Source organism: Vulpes lagopus, chromosome 15 (genome assembly GCF_018345385.1).
Source record: "Vulpes lagopus strain Blue_001 chromosome 15, ASM1834538v1, whole genome shotgun sequence".
In the NCBI taxonomy this organism is placed as follows: Eukaryota; Metazoa; Chordata; class Mammalia; order Carnivora; family Canidae; genus Vulpes; species Vulpes lagopus.
In genome coordinates, this window is record NC_054838.1 from 7,256,848 (window position 1) to 7,278,741 (window position 21,894).

Below are 21,894 nucleotides of genomic sequence, written 5' to 3' on the forward strand. Positions count from 1 at the left end.
AGGAGAGAGAAACAACACCAGTGGGCATGGGTCCAGGCTCTTCCCGCTGTGAACCGCCAATCCTTCCATGCTGGGGAAAGTCAGGTGCAAGCAAAGAGTCAAAGGATCTCCCCTCCTCTTCACAGTAGTAACCTACACCTGGTCCAGTACGCAGGCTGGAGGCCTGGCCATGTTAGCAAATCAGGCCCTCAAGAGACTCTGAGTTGATCAATAGAACAAGCACAGAAAAGTGATCTAACATCTCACCCTTAAAAGGCAAAGGTCAACATCTGAGGATGTGTAGGTAAAAGGCAGAGGGCTTCATTTCTGCCTTAAGCAATAGACCATCATTTCTACCCATAAGTCTGCATTGACTCACCTTCACATGACCTTTAGGTGTCGCTGAGCATTCCTCACACATCCCCCTGCATCTTTACTTCGCTATTTATGTCTCTCTACAACAGATGAGGCTTAGAGACCCTCTTATTCCACTTCATCATTTCACGGATGGAGAAACTAAGGTCCGCAGTGGTGCCTTACTCAAGGTCACAGAGAGAGCAAAAGCAATATAGATGCTGAGGGAGCTAACACTCAATTTACCAAGACACTCAGGACTTAGAAGGAAACCCATAGCTGTTAGACTCCCATGTCGAACGAGTAATCAACTGGGAATTTCTCTGGCCAGTAAATTTGGATCGTCGTGTCATATTTTCCTAAAGGAGGACACACCTGCCTTGTTGGCTCAAGAAAGCTACATCTCAATTATGAAGATGCTACAAGTAACACCAGCAGCCAAGGCGACATGTTTCCATCTGTGCACAGAATCCCTAATGGCCTGGTGCGGGCTACACAGAAATGGCAGAGGACTGGCTACCGTTATGAGTCTGAGAGCAGAGGGTGAAAGGACAGATGAGCCTTCGGGCCTCCGCAGGACCCGTCCCCAAGCCTGTGGCCAGTCGGGCTGCTCACCTGAGTGATCATTGGGAAGCCCATGATGAAGAAACAAATACAGCAGCCCAGAGTGAAGACCGGCTTGTGTGTGCGCAGGTACTTGGGGAACTCGTCCGAGATGGAGGTCACGATGGTCTCGATGGTGGCAAACTGGAACAGGGCCAGGAAAGGAGCCGCTGAGACAAGCCACCCAACCCCAAAGCTTCCCCAAGCCCTTTGTGTTTCCCACAAGGGAAAGCTGTAAGTGTATTAGATTTGGTTCTTAGGCCCACATTCCCCTGATGGCTCTAAAGGGCTTTGTTGGGGTCCAACCCACAAGGCCAGCAATGGGGATCCAAGAGGACGGACGTGAGCTTGAGAAGCTGCCCCTCCAGCCCCCAGAGCCTGCACTCACACTCATCCATCAGGACATTCCAAGCTTCACTTTGTATTCATGAGATGTAAATTCCTTTCCTCCCGTTTACCTCGAATTTGATCTTCTGCTTGAGGAAAAACCCTGTCTGCACCCGACCACTAAACTCCGAGTGCCTGTCAGCAGGATTTGTGGCAGTCTCGGTCCCCCGGGCAATCTTCCTAAAATCGACCTCATATTTTTGTCCCTGATCCAGCCCCACAGAATCTGCATCGGCAAAACGACACCAAAGCAGGAAGTACATACACGGACACCTGCACGGGGGTGGAGGGAGGGAGACAGGACGGCTTCTTTGCACCATCCCATGGATCACCCACAAATACAAAGCTATCCTGAGCCCTGGGCAGGCACCTCAGCATCCTATATCCCTCTGGAAGCATTCGGGGACCCCCGAGCCCACCCCTGCCACAGGCTGGAGGCAGGGCCCAGGAGAGAGGGTCTTCAGGAGGAGCCGCAGGCAGGCATCGTCAGAAGAAGGGAAGGGGCTCACCATGGTGTCAAGTCCAAGAGTGAGGAGCATCAGGAAAAAGATGATGGCCCAGAATGGAGAGAGGGGCAGCCTGGTTAGGGCTTCTGGGTAAACCACAAATGCAATGCCTGGTCCTGAAAGGAACAAGACAGATGATTGCAGCCGGGCCCAGCTCCAGGCCCCCTCTTCCTGGAAGCCCACAGGGGCCTCTCCACAGACATATTATGTGCTGCTTCCACCGGTGGTTATTTTCCCTCATCTCCTTCCATTCCCCAGGTAGACCCCAAGTTCCTTGGAGGGAAGGATCAGGGGAATCAGGTCCACACCTCAGGGACCTCAGAGGGGAGACAAAACTAGTGCCAAAGCAGAGATTCAGTCCAAGGCCAGGCTGTGTCCCATGCATATACCACAAAACCCCTCACCTTTGTGTTGATGAGTTGGGGGCGCATATAATCATTACCCTGTAGAATGGTGATTCTCATCCAAGGGTGAGTTTAGGCCTCCACCCCTACCCAGGGGACAGTGGGCAATATCCAGAGATATTTTTGACTCTCATTACTGGGGTTGGAGGTGGGGAGGCAAGTGATGACTGACACCTAGTGGGCAGAGGCCAGGGGTGCAATGCCCAGGACTGTCCCCATGAAAAAGAATTATCCAGCCCAAAGGTCAAGAGTGCCGAGAACTCCAGCTCCACAGGTTAGACCACACCCAGATTGACATCATTTCCTCCCTATTCAGCCCTCCAGGAAAAGCCTTTTGCAAAAATCATGAATCCATCTACCGCCTTAATTATCTTGCCCTACAAAGGCTTGTTAAAGATGGGGCTAAGGATCGGTGGGTAATCAGTTGGGGAGAGGGGGCTGCGAGGCCCGTGGAAAGATTGAGAGAGCCCGACGCTAAGGGGCAGACAGATCCAGGTCCAAATGCAGACTCCATGACCAACGGCTATGCAACCCTAGACAAGTTATCTATAGGCCTTAATTTTGCCCATCTGTAAAATGGGACTAGCAATAGTGCCTCACGGGGGGTTACGAGGAACAAACAAGAGACCACGGGCAGAGCGATGAGACCAACGTCTCACACGTCACCAGCCCTCACGGAATATTCACTGTTACTACGAGTGGACAACGAACTTGGAAATCAGCAGCTCTGAGTCAGACGTGTCCGCAAGGACGGCAAGTGGTCTTGGCAGAGGGTGTGTGAGCGGCTGTTCCTCTGCCCTCATAAAGCCTGCCCGCCGCTCCCCTCTGCCTCACAGCCTCACCGGGAAGACTACTGTGACCCACGGTGGCTAAAGACCCAGCAGTCCCACATTTCCTCGTAAACAGAAAAGGAAAGGACAATGGGCAGAGACAGGCCAAAGCCGGGCTCATCCGCAGACAGCGCACGTCTGGAAACCAGCTCCTGCAGCACCTGGAGCTTTTATGACTCAAGCATAACAGCACTTTTTTAAACTGGAATTTATCAGGTTGTTAGTTCTGAAGGCTGCCGAGGGCCTTGGGGTATTTAAAATATAAAGCCTTGAACGCCTGAGATGGCCCCGCTTTATGCGCGGATTGAACAGACGGTACCGCCGGCCTCTGAAGGCTCCCCACGTGAACCCGGAAAGTCTGCATTAAACTACGGTTCAAAACAGGTCTCCAGTGCAGAACACCGAGGAATCCAGTTCGGGGCTCGGGCGACAGCTGGGCCCATAAAGCGGACAGGAGGGTCTTGAAACGGCCACTACCTGCGGACCCCATTGATTGCTTTACCAGGATCGGGCCCTGCGGGCTTCACTGCCTTTGCAGGGCGCAGGGAATGATTTCAGAATATTCAGTCTGCTTCCGTTCCATCTGCCTCCCTGAAGTACGGGGGTGAAGGCATCGTTTCCAGCAAACTCAGTCCATCTAAGACGGCTGGGCAGTGGACTTTTAAAATTTTTATATTTTTATTTGACTTTGTACAGTTCAGTTTCATTCCTTAACTGGAAAAGTGGATTGAGTAGGTGCCCGCAGAGCTTTCCCCAGAGGAGGCCCATATGTCCCATAGAGGCCCAGTCCCGTTGGCCTCCTCTCCCCCCGGGAGGCAGCGTGAGGATCGCCCGGGGGCTGGAGGGCAGGCTCCAAGCCTCTGCAGTGGGGACAGTGGGACCTACCCTCATGGTGCTTCTGGGAGAACAGAACGTATCGATGCAAATAAAGGGCTCAGAACAAAAGTGAGAACTCAGGGATCAGAGACTAACACGCTTCCCACGAGAGGTTCGGCTACACCAGCAATCTGGACAGAGGTCTCTGCGGTCCTTGACCCCTGGTCACACCCGGGGCTCTGGCCAACGCAGGCCGTCACGGTCCCCACACAGTGCGCCAGGTCACTCTGCCGTGAAGCCTCTCACAAATGGGAAAGCTCTCAGAGGATACGCTGCCTGGACCCCTGCGCTTTGGGGAGGAAGGCCTGGCATCCAGGTGACAGACAGACGGCGGACAGACGGTCGACCCCTGTCGAGAGTGCTCGTGTTCACCAGCAGCGGCTCTGAACCACTGGGGACCTGGGCCTGGCCTGGGAACTCCCAAGCCAACACGCACATCTGTGTGCACCTACTGTGGTCTAACCCAGGCTTCCTGACGGTCGATGAGCATTTCTGCTGCCCGCAGAGCTTCCCATTGGATTCAGATTCGGACCATGAGTCTCGGCTGCACAGGCAGCAAGGCAGGCGGTCGGAAGGGGACCCTGAGGGCTGACTTCCCCGAAAGGTGCTTCTCTGGGGCAGATGACTGAGCAGAGTGTGCCCCCTTCCCCACGCTCATGGCAAAAGCAGAGGGCAGCCTGGCGTCCCCACCAATCCCATCCTCACCCCCCCTAAAACTGCCCGAGAGCTGGAGTAATGACTGACAAGAATGCCTCGGCAGGGAGGAGGCTGGTAAATTAAATAGAACAGCGCTGGGTCCTTCCAGAGACCCTGTCTTGGACTAAAGACCGAAACACAGTCACTAATGCTGGATCAGCAAACACCGTACAGAATGTCTGCGAGCCAGCGCTGCCCAGCTAGGAGGAGGGGGTGCTGACCGCAGGCCCCCCCAAATCTCCATCCCGAGAAAATCAGGCGTCCTGCAAATAGCATTGTAGAATGCAGGGCAACTCAGAGGAATGGGGATAGCTGCCCCCACGGGGAATGAGGCCCCCCGTCCCCGTGCCGGTGACCCCCACATCGCCAGACACTAACACAACGTTAGTACCTGTAAGCAGCCGTCTTCTCGCTGTTTAAATCAGAGGAAGTGAAAAGAATCTGGAAAGGGGACGTTGCAGAAAGAAACACAGGCGAGTCTTTGTCTTGCTTTGTAAACAAAAAACAAAATTCTGTCTGGGTTTTAGCAAAGTGTGACACCCCCCCGCCCAAGCCCCTTTCCCGGGGCAGGGAGGGGGAGCTCAGAAGACTTAATTCCACGCAAGCCCGCAGCACAGCCACTACTAGCGCACCCTGAGCTCGGGAAGGTCACCGACATCGCAAGCACATCAGATCTGCTGGGAAGGACCTCCCTGCTGTAGCTGTGCAGCCTGCCCGGGGGAGGCGAGGGCAGCTGGGGTGGCCGAGGCACCCCTGAAGAGGAGGCCTTTTCTCCCTGCCCCGGCCCCCCTTGCTCCCCAGGGAGCTGAGCATTCACAGCCAGGCAGGGGCGTCCACTCAGCAGCTCCAATTTAATGCCCTGCTGCAGAAGCAAACCTCCCTGGGGGTTTAACACTCTTTCCAGGGAGAGGTAATTACCCCCCTGGAACACGCCAGCTCTTAACTCTTTGAGGCCCGCTGTGCACCAGCAGCACCCCTGAAGCCATAATTAATTATCCCTGGGGAGCCAGCAGAGAGCCAGCAGCCCACCAAGAAGGTGACATTTCTAGGACTTCCTTCCCTCGGGTGCTGGCATCCGAGCCACGATCTGAGCATTGCAGTGAGCTCCATAAGTGAAGGTAACGGCACAGAGAAGCTGCTCACAGGGACACACCGTGGACTGTCAGGTGCCCACAGTCCCTGGCACGGTCCCGACCCTGAGGCATCCCACAAACCCCTCATTAGAGAAGGATCATAATAACAGGCAAGAGCCACAATGAAATCCGTCAACCATGGAAACCTTGCAGACGCCCAAATCCTTCTGGAGTCAGGCTGGGTGGAAGTAAAACAAGACATAAGAATATTAAACCCGACCTACAAAATGCTGTGCTAGAAATGCAGACTGAGATAAAAACGAAAGCTCTCTGTAAACTCGGAAGCACCACACAAATGTTAGCCGTTAATATCGGGAACCCTCGGGGACGTCTGGTGGCTCAGTGGCTGAGCGTCTGCCTTCGGCTCGGGGTGTGATCCTGGGGTTCCCTGGGGGGTGTGCCCCCATCGGGTTCCCCACAGGGACCCTGCTTCTCCCTCTGCCTGTGTCTCTGCCTCTCTCTGTGTGTGTCTCTCATGAATAAATAAATAAAATCCTAAATATACATATATATATACTCAACACACGAGTGTTCCATATAGAAGTATATGGAAGCCTTGGATAGGAAGTGAACATTTATTCTACTTCCTTCCCACCACCACCAGCCAACCTTTCCACCCACTGGGGGAAAAAAAGATGCAGGTCTGCACTGCTACCTAAGCAGGAGGCCCGGAGAGCACGCAGAAAAAGCCTTGTCAGGAAAAGGCTGCTCTGAAGTCAGTGCTCCTGTTGAGCGTGAGCTCTGGGTTTGTCCTGAGCTCTGTGCAAGGAAGGCCACCCTGCAGCAGGCTGTGCCCACACCAGCTCCAGGGGCACCAGGCTGCCTGAAGACCACTCTATCTGTCCCCAACAGGCGGAACAGGTGTAGATCTGACTTATTCGGGCTGGAGCTGAAGTAAGAGAGGAAAGAGAAGACAAGGCAGGGGAGAGGGCCGCAGGACTGGGCTCTTATGGCCTCCCTCCTGGTGAGGACCCGGCGGCTCTAGCCCTGCCTGAGCTTCCAGCTCAAGCTCGTCTGAGCGTCCCCACACAGGGGGCCTGGGCTGTCCCACCACCCCTCCGATTCCGGAAGGCCAGCTTCCCAAGATGGCATAGGTCAGGAGCCCATGAGGTGACCGTACCTTGGTCTGCCACGTTCTCAATGTTGACTTTGCGTTCGTTGGCCATGAAGCCAATCACCGAGAAGATGACAAAACCGGCAAAGATGCTCGTGGCACTGTTGGTGCAGGTTACAATTAGGGTGTCCCTGGGGAGGAAGAGACAAGAGTAAGCCATTAGGTGTGCTCTGTGAGCAGGAAGGGACAGGGGGTAGGACGCATAAACGTGGCCCGTGTGTGGTTTGCACATGTGTATGTGCGTACGCGTCCATTTCTAAGCATGTTTTCACGATAGGCTGGAGAGTCCTGACCAAAAGGCTCCAAAACATTTCTCCTGACCGCCCTGTTCCAGGCCCCTGGGTCAGAGCTCTAGCTCCACGAGCTCTCCAGCCAGGGCTCCGCTCTCCCAAGTGGCAGAGGCAAGACTGTCCAGCAGAGCAGGAAGGGATGGGATGGGGCCTTTCAAGGACTCCAGCCCGAACCATGTATCAGAGAAGAGAAGGCAGTAGGACCGTGAAATGCCACCCAGGCTTGAGGACAGGAGCACACGAAGCGCAGGGGGGTGAGGCAGGTGAGACGGGCCCTCTACTGGTAATACGGTCCCCAGGCTGCGCCCAGCCAGCCTAGACTCAGGAGACAGGTCAAGCCACGTGGAGCCTCCGAGACAATTCAAATCCTGACCCTCCTACCGGATGGCGGTAAGACCTTCTCTCCACTGCCATTTTAAGTGGTGGCAATGGCCCCACCTTCCTCACAGGTTGTCAGAATAGGACCAGACGATGCCCGCCCAGTGCAGTGCTCAGCAAACAGCCCACCTTGTCTGGGCCTTGAGTTTACTGATGAGGCACTGAGTTACACTGAGGCACCGGGAGGAAGAAATGGGTTCACTAATGGGTCAGGATTTGAATCCAGACTCCCTGCCTCAGCCCCGTGCTCCTTCTGCCAAACCGCAGAGGCTGCACCCCTTCTACCAAAGTGCAGAGCCCTAAGCGCACTGCCCTCGGACAGTGTTCGGGCCGGTTCCCGGGTCATAAATTAATAAGCAGCTGTGACCAAAGAAGTTCACACGCCCTAGCTGGCACTCCAGCTGCTACGGGCTCCACCGTGTGCTCCCGGACTCTATCCGTGTTGAACTCTAACCCCCAGTTCTTCAGAATACGACTGTATTAGGAAACAGGGTCTCTCTATAGGGAATTCAGTTAAAAGGAAGTTGTCGGGACCTGATCCAACATGAGTGGTGCTCTCACAAGAAGAGGAGATTAGGACGTAGATACACACACAGAGGGAGGACCACGTGGAGACGTGGGGAGGTGACGGCCATAAATATCAAAGAGGGAAGCCTCAGAAGAAATCAACCCTGCCAGCACCCCGATCTTGGCCTTCCAGCCTCCAGGACCGTGAGAAAGTTAATTCCCGTTGTGCAGGCCCCACGCTCTGCGGTCTTTGTTACAGCAGCGCTCGCAAGCTAATACGCGGGCTCCTTCCAACCTGACCCCAGCTGCGCCCAGGCCGCTTGCCTTCCAGCCTCCTGCGCACACACAGCTTCCGCTCCGGTCCCCGGACCTGCTCCCACCCCACATCCCCATCACTTTCCCACTCGGGCCCACCTCTCACCGTTCCTGCCCCCTGGAGTACACTCCCACCTGCCCTGCACCTGCTGGAATCTGGCCCCGTAGACATCTCACCCTTATGGAGCCACCCCAGCCACTCAGGTCACAGCTTAACTATAATCTAGTCCTCTTGGCTCACAAAATAGCTCATGCATTGTGAGAAAATAATAATAATAATAATAATAATAATAATAATGGCAGCTGCCGTTTATTGAGTACCTATTATGTGTGAAACGCTGCTGTGTGATCTGCGCGTACATCAGCTTTTGTCTCTCTAGAAAACATTATTATAGGCATTTTATAGATGAGAGGAAAGAGGCTCAGAGAAGTATCATGCCCACGTCTTGAGTTCTAGTAAATGGTGAAGCCATAATTCAATTCCGAGTCCATCTGGCCCTGGGCATGCTTCCTTCCTTCCTTCCCTTGTCTCTTTCTCTCTCTTCCTTCTTCCTTCCTACCTTCTCTCCCTCCCTCCCTTCCTTCTTCCCTCCTTCCTTCCCTTTCTATTTTAAATCAGCTCACCAGGAGAATGGACCTTATTTTCTCATTGTTCACCATACATGTGCTCAACTTTCAGGTGTCCCCTCCTCCGGGAGCTGTCCAGGCCCTCCCTAGTGGCGCTTGTTGGGGCTCTAGAGCCCCTGGTCTACTATCACGCCACCCAAATGTACCAGAATTTCCTGAGGATCCCACCGGGACGTGTTGATTCCTGGGCCCGCCCCATCTCCAGACACTCGGATTAACAGATCCGGAAGGGAACTCAAATTTTGCATCGCTTGTTCAGCTTTGCTGAGGTGCACCAACAAATACAAATACAATTTGTCTTTAATATACTCAAGGCGCACAAGCCGATGATGCGACGCACACAGGCACCGTGCAAGGCCCCCACATCACCTACTGACCCTCCCGTTAGTTAACACATCCATCAGCGGAGTCCCCTTCCCACTGCACCTTGCCGCCTTTCCTGCAGGGGTCTGTGGGAACATATCCGTCAAGGGACAGTGACCGTACTTGAGGGGCGACCCTCAGGCTGCGTCCACGGCTCCCAAATCCCAGGATGCAGCCAGCGCCTCAGCAACCCCTGCAGGGCTCAGGTGCACCCCGTGAAGAGCCCCGCAGCCCACGGGTCCCAGAGAGCAGCACAGGCGGGATCCAGGCTGCCAGGAGCCAGCGGCTCGGCCTTAGCAGGTGGCAACCTCCCGGCTGCACCCCAGGGCCAGGTGCCGGCGTGGCCATGGGTGTCTGATGACTCAGCCCATTGCCCTGTCCCCAGATCCCCACCCCGCTCCCGAGCCCTGGGGTACCAAGCACCTCCGCATACCTGTAGCAGTTGTTGTGGAATTTGTTGTAGGAAGAGAGAGTGATCAGGCCTCCCCATGCGGCGGACAGCGAGAAGAAAATCTGGGTGGCCGCATCCTTCCACACCTGGGAGGCCAAAGGGGAGAAGACCCGGGGTCACTGGAGGGGGCCGGCCCGGGCAGGGGAGGTCCCCTGCCCAGCGCCATATCACGTCCCCGGGAAAGGCCGTCAGGGGGCAGATGGCTTCAGCACCAACTTACTGGCTTGTGCTGGGAGCCCGGAAGGCAGGACATCACCCAGGAGATGGCAACTGCCTTCCAGCCAGGGGACAGGGGCTCCAACTCCCCGCTCCAGGCCTCTACGCCCTGCACGGGGAACCGGGCGCCCGGGGGGAGCCCTGCCTCCACTGCCCACGCCCCCAGAACCACCGCCACGGCCCAGCACACTCACGGACACGAGACAAGTATCTGCTCAACCTGACATCCCCGCAGACGTCAGCTGCTATGAAAGATCGGAAGTTCTACTGCCCCTCCCCTTCGCCGTCCGCGTGTGCCACGCGCCGTGGATGTCACAGGGCACGGCCTTCTTGAACGTGGCTGACACGTCCCTTGCTTCCTGCATGGTTTCCCTTACTTGTCCTAAGGGGTTAGAGCTAGAGGCCGCTCAGGGGTTAGGCTAGAGATCTGTGTGATCCGTAGAGTAGATCCCCCCATCAATGGGACGCCCCGGGGGTCTCAGCAGTTGGGCGTCTGCCTTCGGCTCAGGGATCCCGGGGTCCCCGGATCGAGTCCCACATCGGGCTCCCTGCATGGAGCCTGCTTCTCCCTCTGCCTGTGTCTCTGCCTCTCTCTCTCTTTCTCTGTGTCTCCAAAATAAATAAATAAAATCTTTAAAAAAAATTTTTTTTTAAGTGACTGCTTTAAAAAAAAAAAAAAGAACTTCCATCACTTTTATAGATTGAATCCAGATTTAAAATTGTGCTTATACAAATGATATCCCACGTTAGAAGGAAGAACTCATTCATCCCATTTAATACTTAGAATTTCTGATGCTGGCTACAGAGTTTCCAAAGCTACTGATTTTTCTGAATCACTATTAGATACTTCCACTACAGAAAGTTGAGAAGCATGGACATTTCCGGCTGTCTGCACAATTCAAAATGACAGATACCTTGCTATTATAAGTAAGAATCTATTTAGGACATGATTATTTTAATCCATATAATGTCAGCAAGTTTATCCATTCTTGATGGCCTTGCTTAAAAGCCACTTCCTCCAAAAACTCCCTAATACCTTCAGTCAAAATTATACTTCTCAATCTCAATTCTCATAGCGTTTTATGCCAATTTGTGATATAGTTCTATTTTGTGAAAATGTTTGCACTGTTTTCGTGTATGTGTTTTCTATATCTATTCAATAAATTCTTGAGAGGAAAAAATAAAATAAAATTAAATTAAATTAAATTAAAATAAAATAAAATAAAATAAAATAAAATAAAATAATAAAATTGTGCTTATAATATGCACAGAGAAAGTTACAGTGTGCGCTGGCCAGTCCCATTGTCCCACGCTCCTTAGTAACACAGCTGTGGATCTACGTAAAGGCACCCGTTCGGCCCACGAAAGGACCATCTCCCAGCACCCAGCGGAGGTGCAGCGAGGACAGGATAACCAGAGGATTTAGTTTCTGATCAATGATGTGAAAATCAAGTGTCATGTGCGACTTCCGGGGTTTCTCCTTTCTCAAAGGGGGGGGGGGGACCTGTTTCCACCTCTTTCCCCATCCCCCTGTGCCACCTGGAATGCTGATATGATGGCAGGAGTTCTGGCAACTGCGTGGAAGTGAGTCACTGAGGATGGAAAGACGGAAGCCTGGGACGCCGTGGACCACCCGGCCAGCACTGCACTCTGTGCCACGCGGCCGCTTCTGTGCACACGAGGGGAATAAACTGTCCTGTCCACATTGTCATCATCTGGGGGCTTTCTGTTACATGCAGTTCAAGCCCAATCCAAGCTACATATTCCTCACGTGCTCTGGAAAAGCAAGTTTTTCTTTACGGTGAGGAAATTCACTTATTAAATAATCCCCTCCTTTGGAGGTTTGGGGACTGGGGACTTTCAAGGAAGGCAAGCCTGAGCAGAATATGCAAAGCGCAAGTACAAGCATGTGCTGGCCCGTGTTGGGGGGACCGGGGGGCTGCAAACGTGTCTCAGCCCTTTACGTGATCACTGCTGTGGTTTGCCTGAGTGCTGCTACCGTCCACCCGGCAAAACTCAGATGAGTGGCGCGAAGGCGAGTGGCCCGGGGCTGTTAAGGGGACTGTGTCCTTCATCTCAGCCTGCACTGTGGGCCCGCATATAGGACAACCACGTGGGGCAAGCACCCCGGGGATCAGAGGACCCCCCAGCTGCCCAGGTCTCATTAAAGACTCCCTGAGCACAGAATGGTCCGAGGTTATCGGGCCTTGCAAGGGGGCAGGGAACCTGACCCAGGGCGGGGCTCCTCCCCGCTTGCAAATGGAAGCATAAGCCCACCGTGGCATCCGTGAGCTTCTCCCACTTGGGTGTGATGAAGTACCAGATCCCAGCGCCGGCTCCGGGCAGGGTAACGCCGCGGATGAGGAGGATCACGAGCACGACGTACGGGAACGTGGCCGTGAAGTACACCACCTGGAAGCAGCATCGGGCAGAGTGAGTGCAACGAAGGCCTGCAGGCCCAAGGGGCATCCACGGAGGTGGAGGGTCGCCTGCCCACCCCCTCCCGGCCCCCCCGACACAAGCGCCTCATAGGGAGGGCATCAAGGCAGTTTCCCCCAATTCTTCCAGGGCTGGGGACACAGGGAAGGCACTGGGACCCAAGATCAGAGAGAGCCAGGAATAGAGTCTGGGGTGGGTGCTCCGCTGCCAAGGTGCTGACTGCCCAGGGAAGGAAGCTGCGTGCCTCCCTCCGCCCTAACTCTGATCCCAGCCTCCGCTGGGGCTTTTGAGGACCCCAAATCCAGTAGAGACAAATCTGTTGGCTTAAGCTTTCCATCCTTGTTTATGCAGACACCCTAAGGGAGGCGGCCTGGCGAGGTGAGAAGAGCACAATCTTAGAAACACCTAAGTTCAAATGAAATCACACGTCCAGCAAGGGGTCGCTCTGAGACCGTGGACAAGCTACTAAGCGCTCTGATCTGCTTCTGCCTCTGCAAACTGGACACAATGACACCTTAAAAAAAAAAAAAAGGCTGTGTGGATTAATGAGCCACCAGTGTAGCCTGGTTTATGTAATAGGTGGTCACTGATACGCAAAGATGAAGGGACTCGGGACCTAGAGACATTGTCTGCATAATGGGCCACGCCACTGCACCCAGGACACTCTGAAGTCCAGGGGGGCTGCTGTACTACTCAACTGGGAGTTTCCTAAAAGATTCATGGAGATGACATGTGAGCCGGATCTAGAGGCCAAGGACAGCTTGAGGGAGGTGGGGGGAGGTGGAAGGTGGAGGAGGAAAGCGGGTGAGGCAGGGGTGTGAGAGCAAAAGTCTGACGACCCACTATTACGATGGCATAGAGTGGAGGCTAAGAGTGATGGGGGGCCCTGGGAGCATGGGGGGGAGACCACACCGTGGGAGGCCTTGAATGCTGGTCAAAGGATGCTCCTGGATTCTGGATGCTGGATGCTCCTGGATTCCCTCCTGGAAGGGACCAGAGTCAAAAAAACATTTGGGAAGTAACATCAGCAGAACTTGGGGACTGTGGCTGGATGGGACTTATCTGTCAATCAAATGTCTGGGTAAAGGAAGAGCTAGGGATCAGGACCCCATTCTACGAGCCTGAGCTCAAATCCCAGCCCCCTCACTTATGAGCTGGGCCACTTGGGAAATGACTTAACTTCTCTGAGTCTCAGGGTCCACATCTGCAAACAGGCGACAACGACAGCATAGTCCTCACAGGGCTCTGGGAGAAGCACACTGGGACGATTCACACGAAATTCTACAGGCCTGGGGCACTGGCAACAGAAGCACCGCTCTAGTCTTGCCCGGGATTGGCCAGTTCTAAACGTAACAACACTGACAACCCTCTGCTCACAAGCCAGATGAATCCCACAAAGTGCATCAAAAGACCCTGCAAGGGGCAGCCCAGGTGGCTCAGAGGTTTAGCACCACCTTCAGCCCAGGGCTCGATCCTGGAGACCCGGGATCGAGTCCCACGCCGGGCTCCCTGCATGGAGCCTGCTTCTCCCTCTGCCTGTGTCTCTGCCTCTGCCTGTGTCTCTCACCAATAAATAAATAAAATTAAAAAGAAAAAAAAGACCCTGCAAGGATGAGGCTAGGCACTCGCCAAGCCCTCTCTGATCCTCGAGGTGGCCATATACAGCCACCTGGGCAAGCACATTTGGTTCTGAGCCGCCCATTCCCACATTCCCACCTGCAGTCTTCCCTCCTGGCCCACCTGGAACACCTGTCTGTACAGACTCCGGGGCCTTGCAGGGGGCTCCAGAACAGCAGTGAGTGGCAGGCCCTGGGTTTTCAGGACACAAGGACCGATTCGGGGACTTGCAGAGGGGGGTGGAAGGAAGGCTAGGATTGACTCTATGATGTAACTGTTAGGGTCACTTCATTAAACATTTGGGTTTATCAGTAAACACAACGCAGGCCCTCTGCAGCCCCCTACCCACCTGCCTCGCCCTTGAAGTGAAACCCAAAGGCATCTGACATCTCAGGAGAAAACCATCACCCTAGGACCCCCCGGGCTGTCTTCTGGGCTATGGGATAGGGCTGGGGGGAGGAGGTGACCCTGACCAGTCTGACCTCCCCACCCCACCAAGACAGTAGGGCAGGTGACAACAGAGGAATATCCTGTTCAGTTCACCTCCTGGCCGTGGGGGCTGGTGGGAAGTGAGGACGGAAGGACGCAAGGGAGAAGGGGTGACCTGGGCAGCAGGGGCCGGCAGGAGAAAGCCACCGGAATGGCACCGGCCTACCCGGCTGAGACACCTGTTCTCATCTGCCTACTGGAGACTCGGTTTGCCCACCACCATTTCTGGAGCTTCCTCTACGGATGAGCTGTGAGGAGCCCCATTTTGCAGAAGAAGAAACTGAGGCTCCAATTAAGCATTTCACAAGGGGTTAAACATCTCACTCGAGGCCTCCCAGCTGGAGCCAAGACCCAAACCTAAAGCTCCCTAATTCCAAACCCTCTGTTCTGTCCCTGGAGGCCACTCTATGGGCCACGTGATCAGAAATGGGTGGGGGCAGAGCTGGGACAAGGGTGGAGCAAGTGAAGCACCTAGGGGGCGATTTTAGGGAGGCACTGACCGCACACTTGCAGGGGCCCCGACAGTGAGTGTCACCTTAAATTTCGCCACCCTAGGCACTCGCCTGCCGCACCCAGGTCCAGGCCCTGGCGTGGGGGATCATGCGCTCGCTTTGTAGATGGTGATCGTGATGAACTAAAAGGACCCACGGTCTGGCTCCTAAATCCTGGGGATTTGGGACTCAAATGCGAGTCAGGTGTGCACGGAGGCTTCACGCACAGCTTGTGCTGGGGACCGGATGGGGGGGTTCAGAACGCGCTTGTTCCAGGATGTACTGTCAGAGGAACTGAACTCCAAGGTAAGGAGATCTGTTGGCAGGAGTGACAGCGCCCAGTTGATCTGAGCCCGCGGCCCGACACCTGGCTGCATCCCGCTCTCGGGGAGCTCTGAGCAGGCGGTGAGGCAAGGCCCCCGCAGCCGGTGCTAGCTAATGAGGTCGGCCTCGTGTTGTTGCCGGCGGAGCAGGCCCTGAGCTCACACAGGCCGCATTTAACCTTCAGGCAGCCCCCTGCCCCCCCCCCCCGGGGGCCCGGGATTTCTAGCTGCTCAGAGGGAGACCAAGTCTCTTAGGAAGCAACAGGCCATTCCTGTCTCCTAGGGCCCCGCACAAGAGGAACTGAGCTCATCTTGCTGCAGGAGAGGGGGGGATCTCTGTCGCTCAGAAACGGCAGGCTGACAGGCTTCAGTCATGAGGAGGAGGTCAGCCGTGCATTCACCTGGGCTTCCCAGCAGTGCTCCGTGACCAATGCCCGCACACCCCAGGGCAAGACAATGAATTGGGACTATTTCTGGTGGCATCCCTCATTAAAAGAAAAAAAAATTGATCATTGATCCTTAATTGGCAGCCATTCTCAATGAAGCAGAATGGTAAGTTAGCAGATCTAGAGGAAAAGCTTACCTGCTCAGGGCTCCTCAAGAGGTCCCATACTAGAAAGCCCGAGCACCAAGATTAAACCCTAAATCGATAGAAAGAACTAGGTGTAACACTGTCCTGAAAAATCCTGGACTGGGAGGCCTGGGTGGCTCCGTGGTTTAGCACCTGCCTTCAGCCCAGGGTGTAATCCTGGAGCCCCGGGATCGAGTCTCACGTCGGGCTCCCTGCATGGAGCCTGCTTCTCCCCCTGCCTGTGTCTCTGCCTCTCTCTCTGTGTCTCTCATGAATAAATAAATAAAATCTTTTAAAAAAGAATCAAAAAATCCTGAACTAATGGGGGATCGCCGGGAGGCTCAGCGGTTTAGCCCCTGCTTTTAGCCCAGGGCGTGATCCTGGAGTCCCGGGATTGAGTCCCGCGTCGGGCTCCCTGCAGGGACCCTGCTTCTCCCTCTGCCTGTGTCTCTGCCTCTCTCACTCTGTGTGTCTTTCATTAATAAATAAATAAATAAAGCTAAGAGGGTCTTAGAGAACATTCACACTAACCCTTGAGTTTGTAGATGTGGGAAATGAGGCCCCAGTGCCCCCTGTGACTTGCCCACCTGGCAATGACAGCTGATGGTGGCAGAGATGGGGCAGGAATGCAAGGTGCTGGCTCCCAGTGGGGGGGGACTATTATCCCCCCCCCCCCGTATAAATGAGGACTCCACAATTCTGTATTCCTATTTCCCCCTCCCCTCCCGGGGGAAAGGACATAAAGGCTGTCATAGGGGAAGGACTTGAGGCTTTAAAAGGAAACAGATGGGGATCCCTGGGTGGGTCAGCGGTTTAGCGCCTGCCTTTGGCCCAGGGCGTGATCCTGGAGACCCTGGATCGAGTCCCATGTTGGGCTCCCTGCATGGAGCCTGCTTCTCCCTCTGCTTGTGTTTCTTCCTCTCTCTCTCTGTGTCTCTCATGAATGAATAAATAAAATCTTTTTTAAATAAATAAAGGGAAACAGACCTAGGTTCAAATGCCACCACTGCCATTGTAAAAGCCATGTGACCTCAGGCAGTTTACTCCACCTTGAGGAGTCTCACCTTCTCCGTCTCTAGAATGGGAATAAATATCCTTACCCCGCAGGCTGCCGTGCAGACTGAATGAACCAATGCCTGAGCAGCAGTTAGCCCGGTGCCTGGCACACAGCGCTCAGCAGAGCCCACTTTCTCCCCATTTCCCCTCCAGAGCCACCGCTTCCAAGATGTCACAGTGGCGCAGTGCCCACTCAACACGCCCGTCATTCATAATCAGAAAAATGGGAAAAGCTAAGGCTAGCGCGGAGCTGACCACGTGGCCGTACTGTATGTGCCTGCATGACCTCAGGGAATCCTTAGAACAATCCTACGTGGTGCGTACCGATATCCCCAACTGACAGATGCAAACACTGAGGTCTGTGGGTGGAGTAGTTTGTGTCGTTTCACAATGAGAAAGTGGTAAAGGCAGGAGTGGAACTCACGTAGACTAACTCCAGAGCCAGCAGGCCATCCCTCCCCAGGTCACCGACAGGGCTGCTGTTCTCTGTCCTTACCTGCCGCCTCCTCTCCTGCAGTCACCCCTCTAGCCTATCCTGCTAGAGACCTGCCTGGCTACTTCAACCACAGTTGAGGTTGCCCTGTCTCCATCTCGAGTTGTCAGCGACAGTCCTGCCAGGGGGATTTGTTTGAGCAAATATTTGGCCACTTGTGCTAAGCAAGCACGTGGCTGGCTTCCAAGCCACAGATGGCGAGGACCTCAGGCAGCGCAGGGCACGCGGGCCGTTGTTGCAAGGGTCATGTCAGCTTTTCCCCCATCGTCCTGCTGCCTTAGAAACACGGTCTGGTCTTAACCACTCATTCAGAGCCAATAGGCTCCTCAGGGGCCATCTGAGCCCAGCTCTCATTTTACAGAAGGGGAAACTGAGGTCAGAGAGAAAAACCGAGGGCAGCTCCCCCAGCAGGTGTTCAAACAGAGTAACGTCGGAGCTACAGGGCATTTTAGACATCACCCAGCCGAATTGCCTTTGCTTCAGAAATGGGGGGAGAGAGAGTTTCTGCAATAGTGAGGCTAAGGAAAATTCGCTTTTCATTTTAGCAGAAAAACAAATAAAAGCTAAGAGCAGATCAGAGGCTCAGCCGGGTTTCATGGCCCAGGTGGAGAGGTCCCTACACAGCAAATGCCAGGGGAGGCCCCGGAGGACCAGAACCCAGCTCCTCACCCCCAGTCTGCTTCTCCCCCGACCGTCCGTGGTTAGAGGTGTACCACCCGCCTCCTGCAATCCTGACAAAGCTGCTGGAGCCACAGCTCAAGTCCCTGTGGTTCCAGACTACAGAGAGCACAGCAGAAAGACGTGATCAGAAGGCACCCGGGAGCATGTCCACGTCCTCAGGGACGAGAGCCAGGTGTGGGCGCCCAGGGAGGGGGAGTGAAGCCTGCCTGGGAGGTGGGAGGTGGGAGGTGGGAGGTGGGAGGGACCCGTGTGCCCTGGAGGCCCGATCCATCCAAAGTGAGTTGTTTGAGTGTGACCACAGCGAGCCCCGGCTGGGCCGCCCAGACCAAATCACCCACGGCAGGTCGGCAGGTCGGAGGCCCCCACCGTCAACTTGCACTCCTTGGGCCTGAAAGACATCTGGGGTCTCATCCTGGGCCATGCAAATGACCCTAGGGATGACTAAGTATTACCGCTGTCACCAAGCAACTGGTCAACTGTTGAACGGGGTGTCTCTAAAGCAGCAGGAAGCTGAGGGAAAACCGAGTGACCGTCGCAAGAACGAGCAGCACGTCGGGTGGTCCCCGGGCTCCTTCCTTCTGCACCGGGCACTGGGCCGGGGGCGGCACTGCCACCGTCCACACGGCCAGCCGAGCGGCCGCTCAGCAACCGCAGCCAGGATTTGCTCGACGGCAGGACTGTCGGGTGGGGGCTGCAAAAATGGTGTGAAAAGCCCAGAGCACGGGGGCAGGAGCGAGAGGAATCCACCTCATCATGCTGCTCTTTCTCCAGCTTCTCGGCAGAAGCACTAACTGACTGGGCAGCCAGACCAGGGGGCAAAAAGCCCCGGAGTTCTGGAGTCCGGGGAGGGACCGAGCCGTCAGAGGGGCCCCATCTGCTGAAGGAAGCCAGCCCCCGACGGGAGGGGAAGGAAACCCCCCGGGACCCACACCATGCCCCGGGGCTCGGGGTGCCTCTGTCTCCTTGGGGCCCTCAAACGGCCCTGAAAGAAAGGTGTCATCATCCCATTCTACAGATGGCAGTGAAGTCACTCGTCAGGGACAGAACTGCCCGACTGCATCCTGACTCTCTTCCCAGGGCTCTGCAGTGGCCCCAGGACACAACCACCCCGGGGCGGGGGGGGGGGGGCGCTAGAGATTTGTTTTAGATAAATGCAAGTGATGGGACCCCTGGGTGGCTCAGTGGCTGAGCATCTGCCTTCGGCTCAGGGCATGATCCCAGGGTCCCAGGTTCGAGTCCTGCCTCAGGGTCCCCCCGGGGTGCCTGCGTCTCCCTCTGCCTGTGTCTCTGCCTCTTTCTCTCTGTGTCTCTCATGAATAAATAAATAATAAAACCTTTAAAAACAAAAACAAAACCACAAGTGCTTACTTTCCCTGAAGTCTTGATTCCTTTCGCCAGGGACGCGTACACAATCACCCAAGCCAGGAAGAGGCAGAAGGCCAGTGGCCACCTGATTTCCCCGGGATACTCAATTCCAGCAGAGATCTTCAGCACAAAGTACCTGAGAATTGGAAAGAGAGAGCAGGGAGGGGGAAGAGGAGGCAGGGAGGTGACAGTCTGCAGGCTGTGAGCTCCCTGCAGAGCCAGGAGCCCAGAATAAACCCCAGCTCTCCCCGCCCTCCCGGTTAGGGACCCTCTGAGGTCAGGGTGAGGGATGCTCTGGTCCAGGTGCCAGCGCACTGCTGTCTGCAAAAAGGCCAGCTGGGTTCACCTGGTTCCTCATTACACACTGGGCAGCCCCCGTGGCCCTGGGCAGCCTGTGAACAAGGCTAAGGCAGCTCCGCTGGCACCCCGAGCTGCCCCGGGCCGAGTGGAACCTGCCCCACAGCATTGGGGTCCTGACCCAGCCTGGCCAGCAGGCCCTGCCCAGGCTGACATCTTAACATAAGGAACTCCGACCTGTCAAGGACGATTTTTATGTATTTTCTGTAGTGTTCTACTCCTCTAGAGGACGCATTACAATTATGTTTGTATAATTTTAAATTTAAGAAACAGGGACGCCTGGGTGGCTCAGCGGCTGAGCGGCTGCCTCCAGCTCAGGGCATGATCCCGGGGTCCTGGGATCGAGTCCTGCATCGGGCTCCCTGCATGGAGCCTGCTTCTCCCCCTGCCTGTGTCTCTGCCTCTCTCGGTGTCTCTCATAAATAAATAAATAAAATATATTTTTTTTAATGTTAAAAACAGAGTCACAGGGCACCTGGGTGGCTCCGAGTCTGCTCTGCTTCTCCCTCTCCCTCTGCCCCCCACCCTGCTTGTGCTCCATCCCACTCTCTCCAAATAAATAAATAAAATCTTTTTAAAAAAAATAATTTAAAAAATAAAATAAAATAAAAAACAGAGTCCCTACGCTAGATGACTAAAACTGCTGCTTGGTGCGTTAAGTCCAGGTCCCCAGGCCCACGCTGGCTGAGACGGAAACGCAGAGCTGGCTGGCCCTTGTTCAAGGAACGTGTTCAAAGACGAGGACCAGGAGACGGAGGGGGCTGCGGGTCCCCCGTGGAGGCTGCGGCAGTGGTGTGTCTGCTGAAGACGCCGCGGCCTGCCTGGCAGTAGCGGGGAGCCTGGCCAACGGCAGGCAGGCAGCCTCACTCCTGGGGACAGGAGGTCGCCGGAGGGACACTGAGTCGTGACTCAGACAATCCCTTCAGCTCTGCAACCATCAAGTCCCGCACCCCGGATGCAAGGGCCACGCTTAGAGCTCGGTGTCTTTCCGTGACCTGAACAAAGGGCCAGCCAGAATCCAGACTCTACGCGACTGCAGAAAGGTCAGCCTAGAACGTTCTGACCTGCAGGGGGACGTGAAGGTGGCACCCACCCTGGCCTAGCTGGCAACAGCGCACGCCAGCCCGCCAGTGCGTGTGTCCTTGGGAGGCTGGCTGGCCGTGCGCAGCCGCGCTTTCTGGGACAGGGTGGCCACGCTCCACGGCCACGCTCCTTCCTGTCTCAACCCCTGGGGCAACCTGGACTCAAGAGCTGAGGAAGAGTGACCAAGGGTGGAATCGACCTGGGCTCCCAAACCTTGGGGACCAACGGAAAGGCCCTCCCCCGAGTCCACACTCCCTATGTCGGCAAATCACTGAGGCAACAGTCCCACGGCGCCTTGGCACGTCAAGTAGGCCGTGCGGCAACAACAGGCCTCTCCAAAGGCTCCTTCCTGCAGATGACGACTGGTCCCAGAGGATTAGTAAAGACCACCAAAAGCAGATCTACAAATCACTCAAACCGCATGAATTAGGTGACCAGATTTCCTGTAACCACCAGGTGCAGCTCAGCCTCCCAGTCCTCAGGGTGAATCAAGACCCACTCTCACTGCTCCTACGTTATCTTCAAAAAAGAATTACGTCACCACTGAGCCTAACTCCCCCTTTGGTTCTGTTGCATGTACCCTCTGAGTACATACGGGGGAGAAAACCTGGAATTGGAATTAATGGCAATTGGGAGAACTAGTGAGGATGTTAATGACCACTTCTTACCATCTAAGTAGAGGCCACAAACCAGGGCCCCACTGACATGCGGATTTTATTTGGCCCCAGCATTTTATTTGAATAGAGCTTGGGAGACAGAACATGAGAGACTCCTAACTCTGGGAAATGAACTAGGGGTGGTGGAAGGGGAGGAGGGCGGGGGGTGGGGGTGACTGGGTGATGGTCACTGAGGGGGGCACTTGACAGGATGAGCACTGGGTGTTATTTTGTAAGTTGGCAA

The 21,894-nt window shown here is 55.0% G+C and overlaps 1 protein-coding gene across 1 annotated transcript in view; it reads right to left on the reverse strand.

Annotated features, from left to right (window-relative positions):
* SLC6A5 (solute carrier family 6 member 5) overlaps nt 1-21,894 on the reverse strand; it is a 55,310-nt gene that overhangs the window by 16,329 nt on the left and 17,087 nt on the right. Inside the window, exons 7-12 of the mRNA XM_041730322.1 lie at nt 19,558-19,690; nt 12,307-12,441; nt 9,796-9,899; nt 6,889-7,013; nt 1,833-1,945; nt 949-1,080 (exon numbers count right to left, since the gene is read on the reverse strand). Of these exons, the coding sequence (XP_041586256.1) occupies nt 949-1,080; nt 1,833-1,945; nt 6,889-7,013; nt 9,796-9,899; nt 12,307-12,441; nt 19,558-19,690 (742 nt within the window). The remainder of the gene's footprint in view (nt 1-948; nt 1,081-1,832; nt 1,946-6,888; nt 7,014-9,795; nt 9,900-12,306; nt 12,442-19,557; nt 19,691-21,894) is intronic.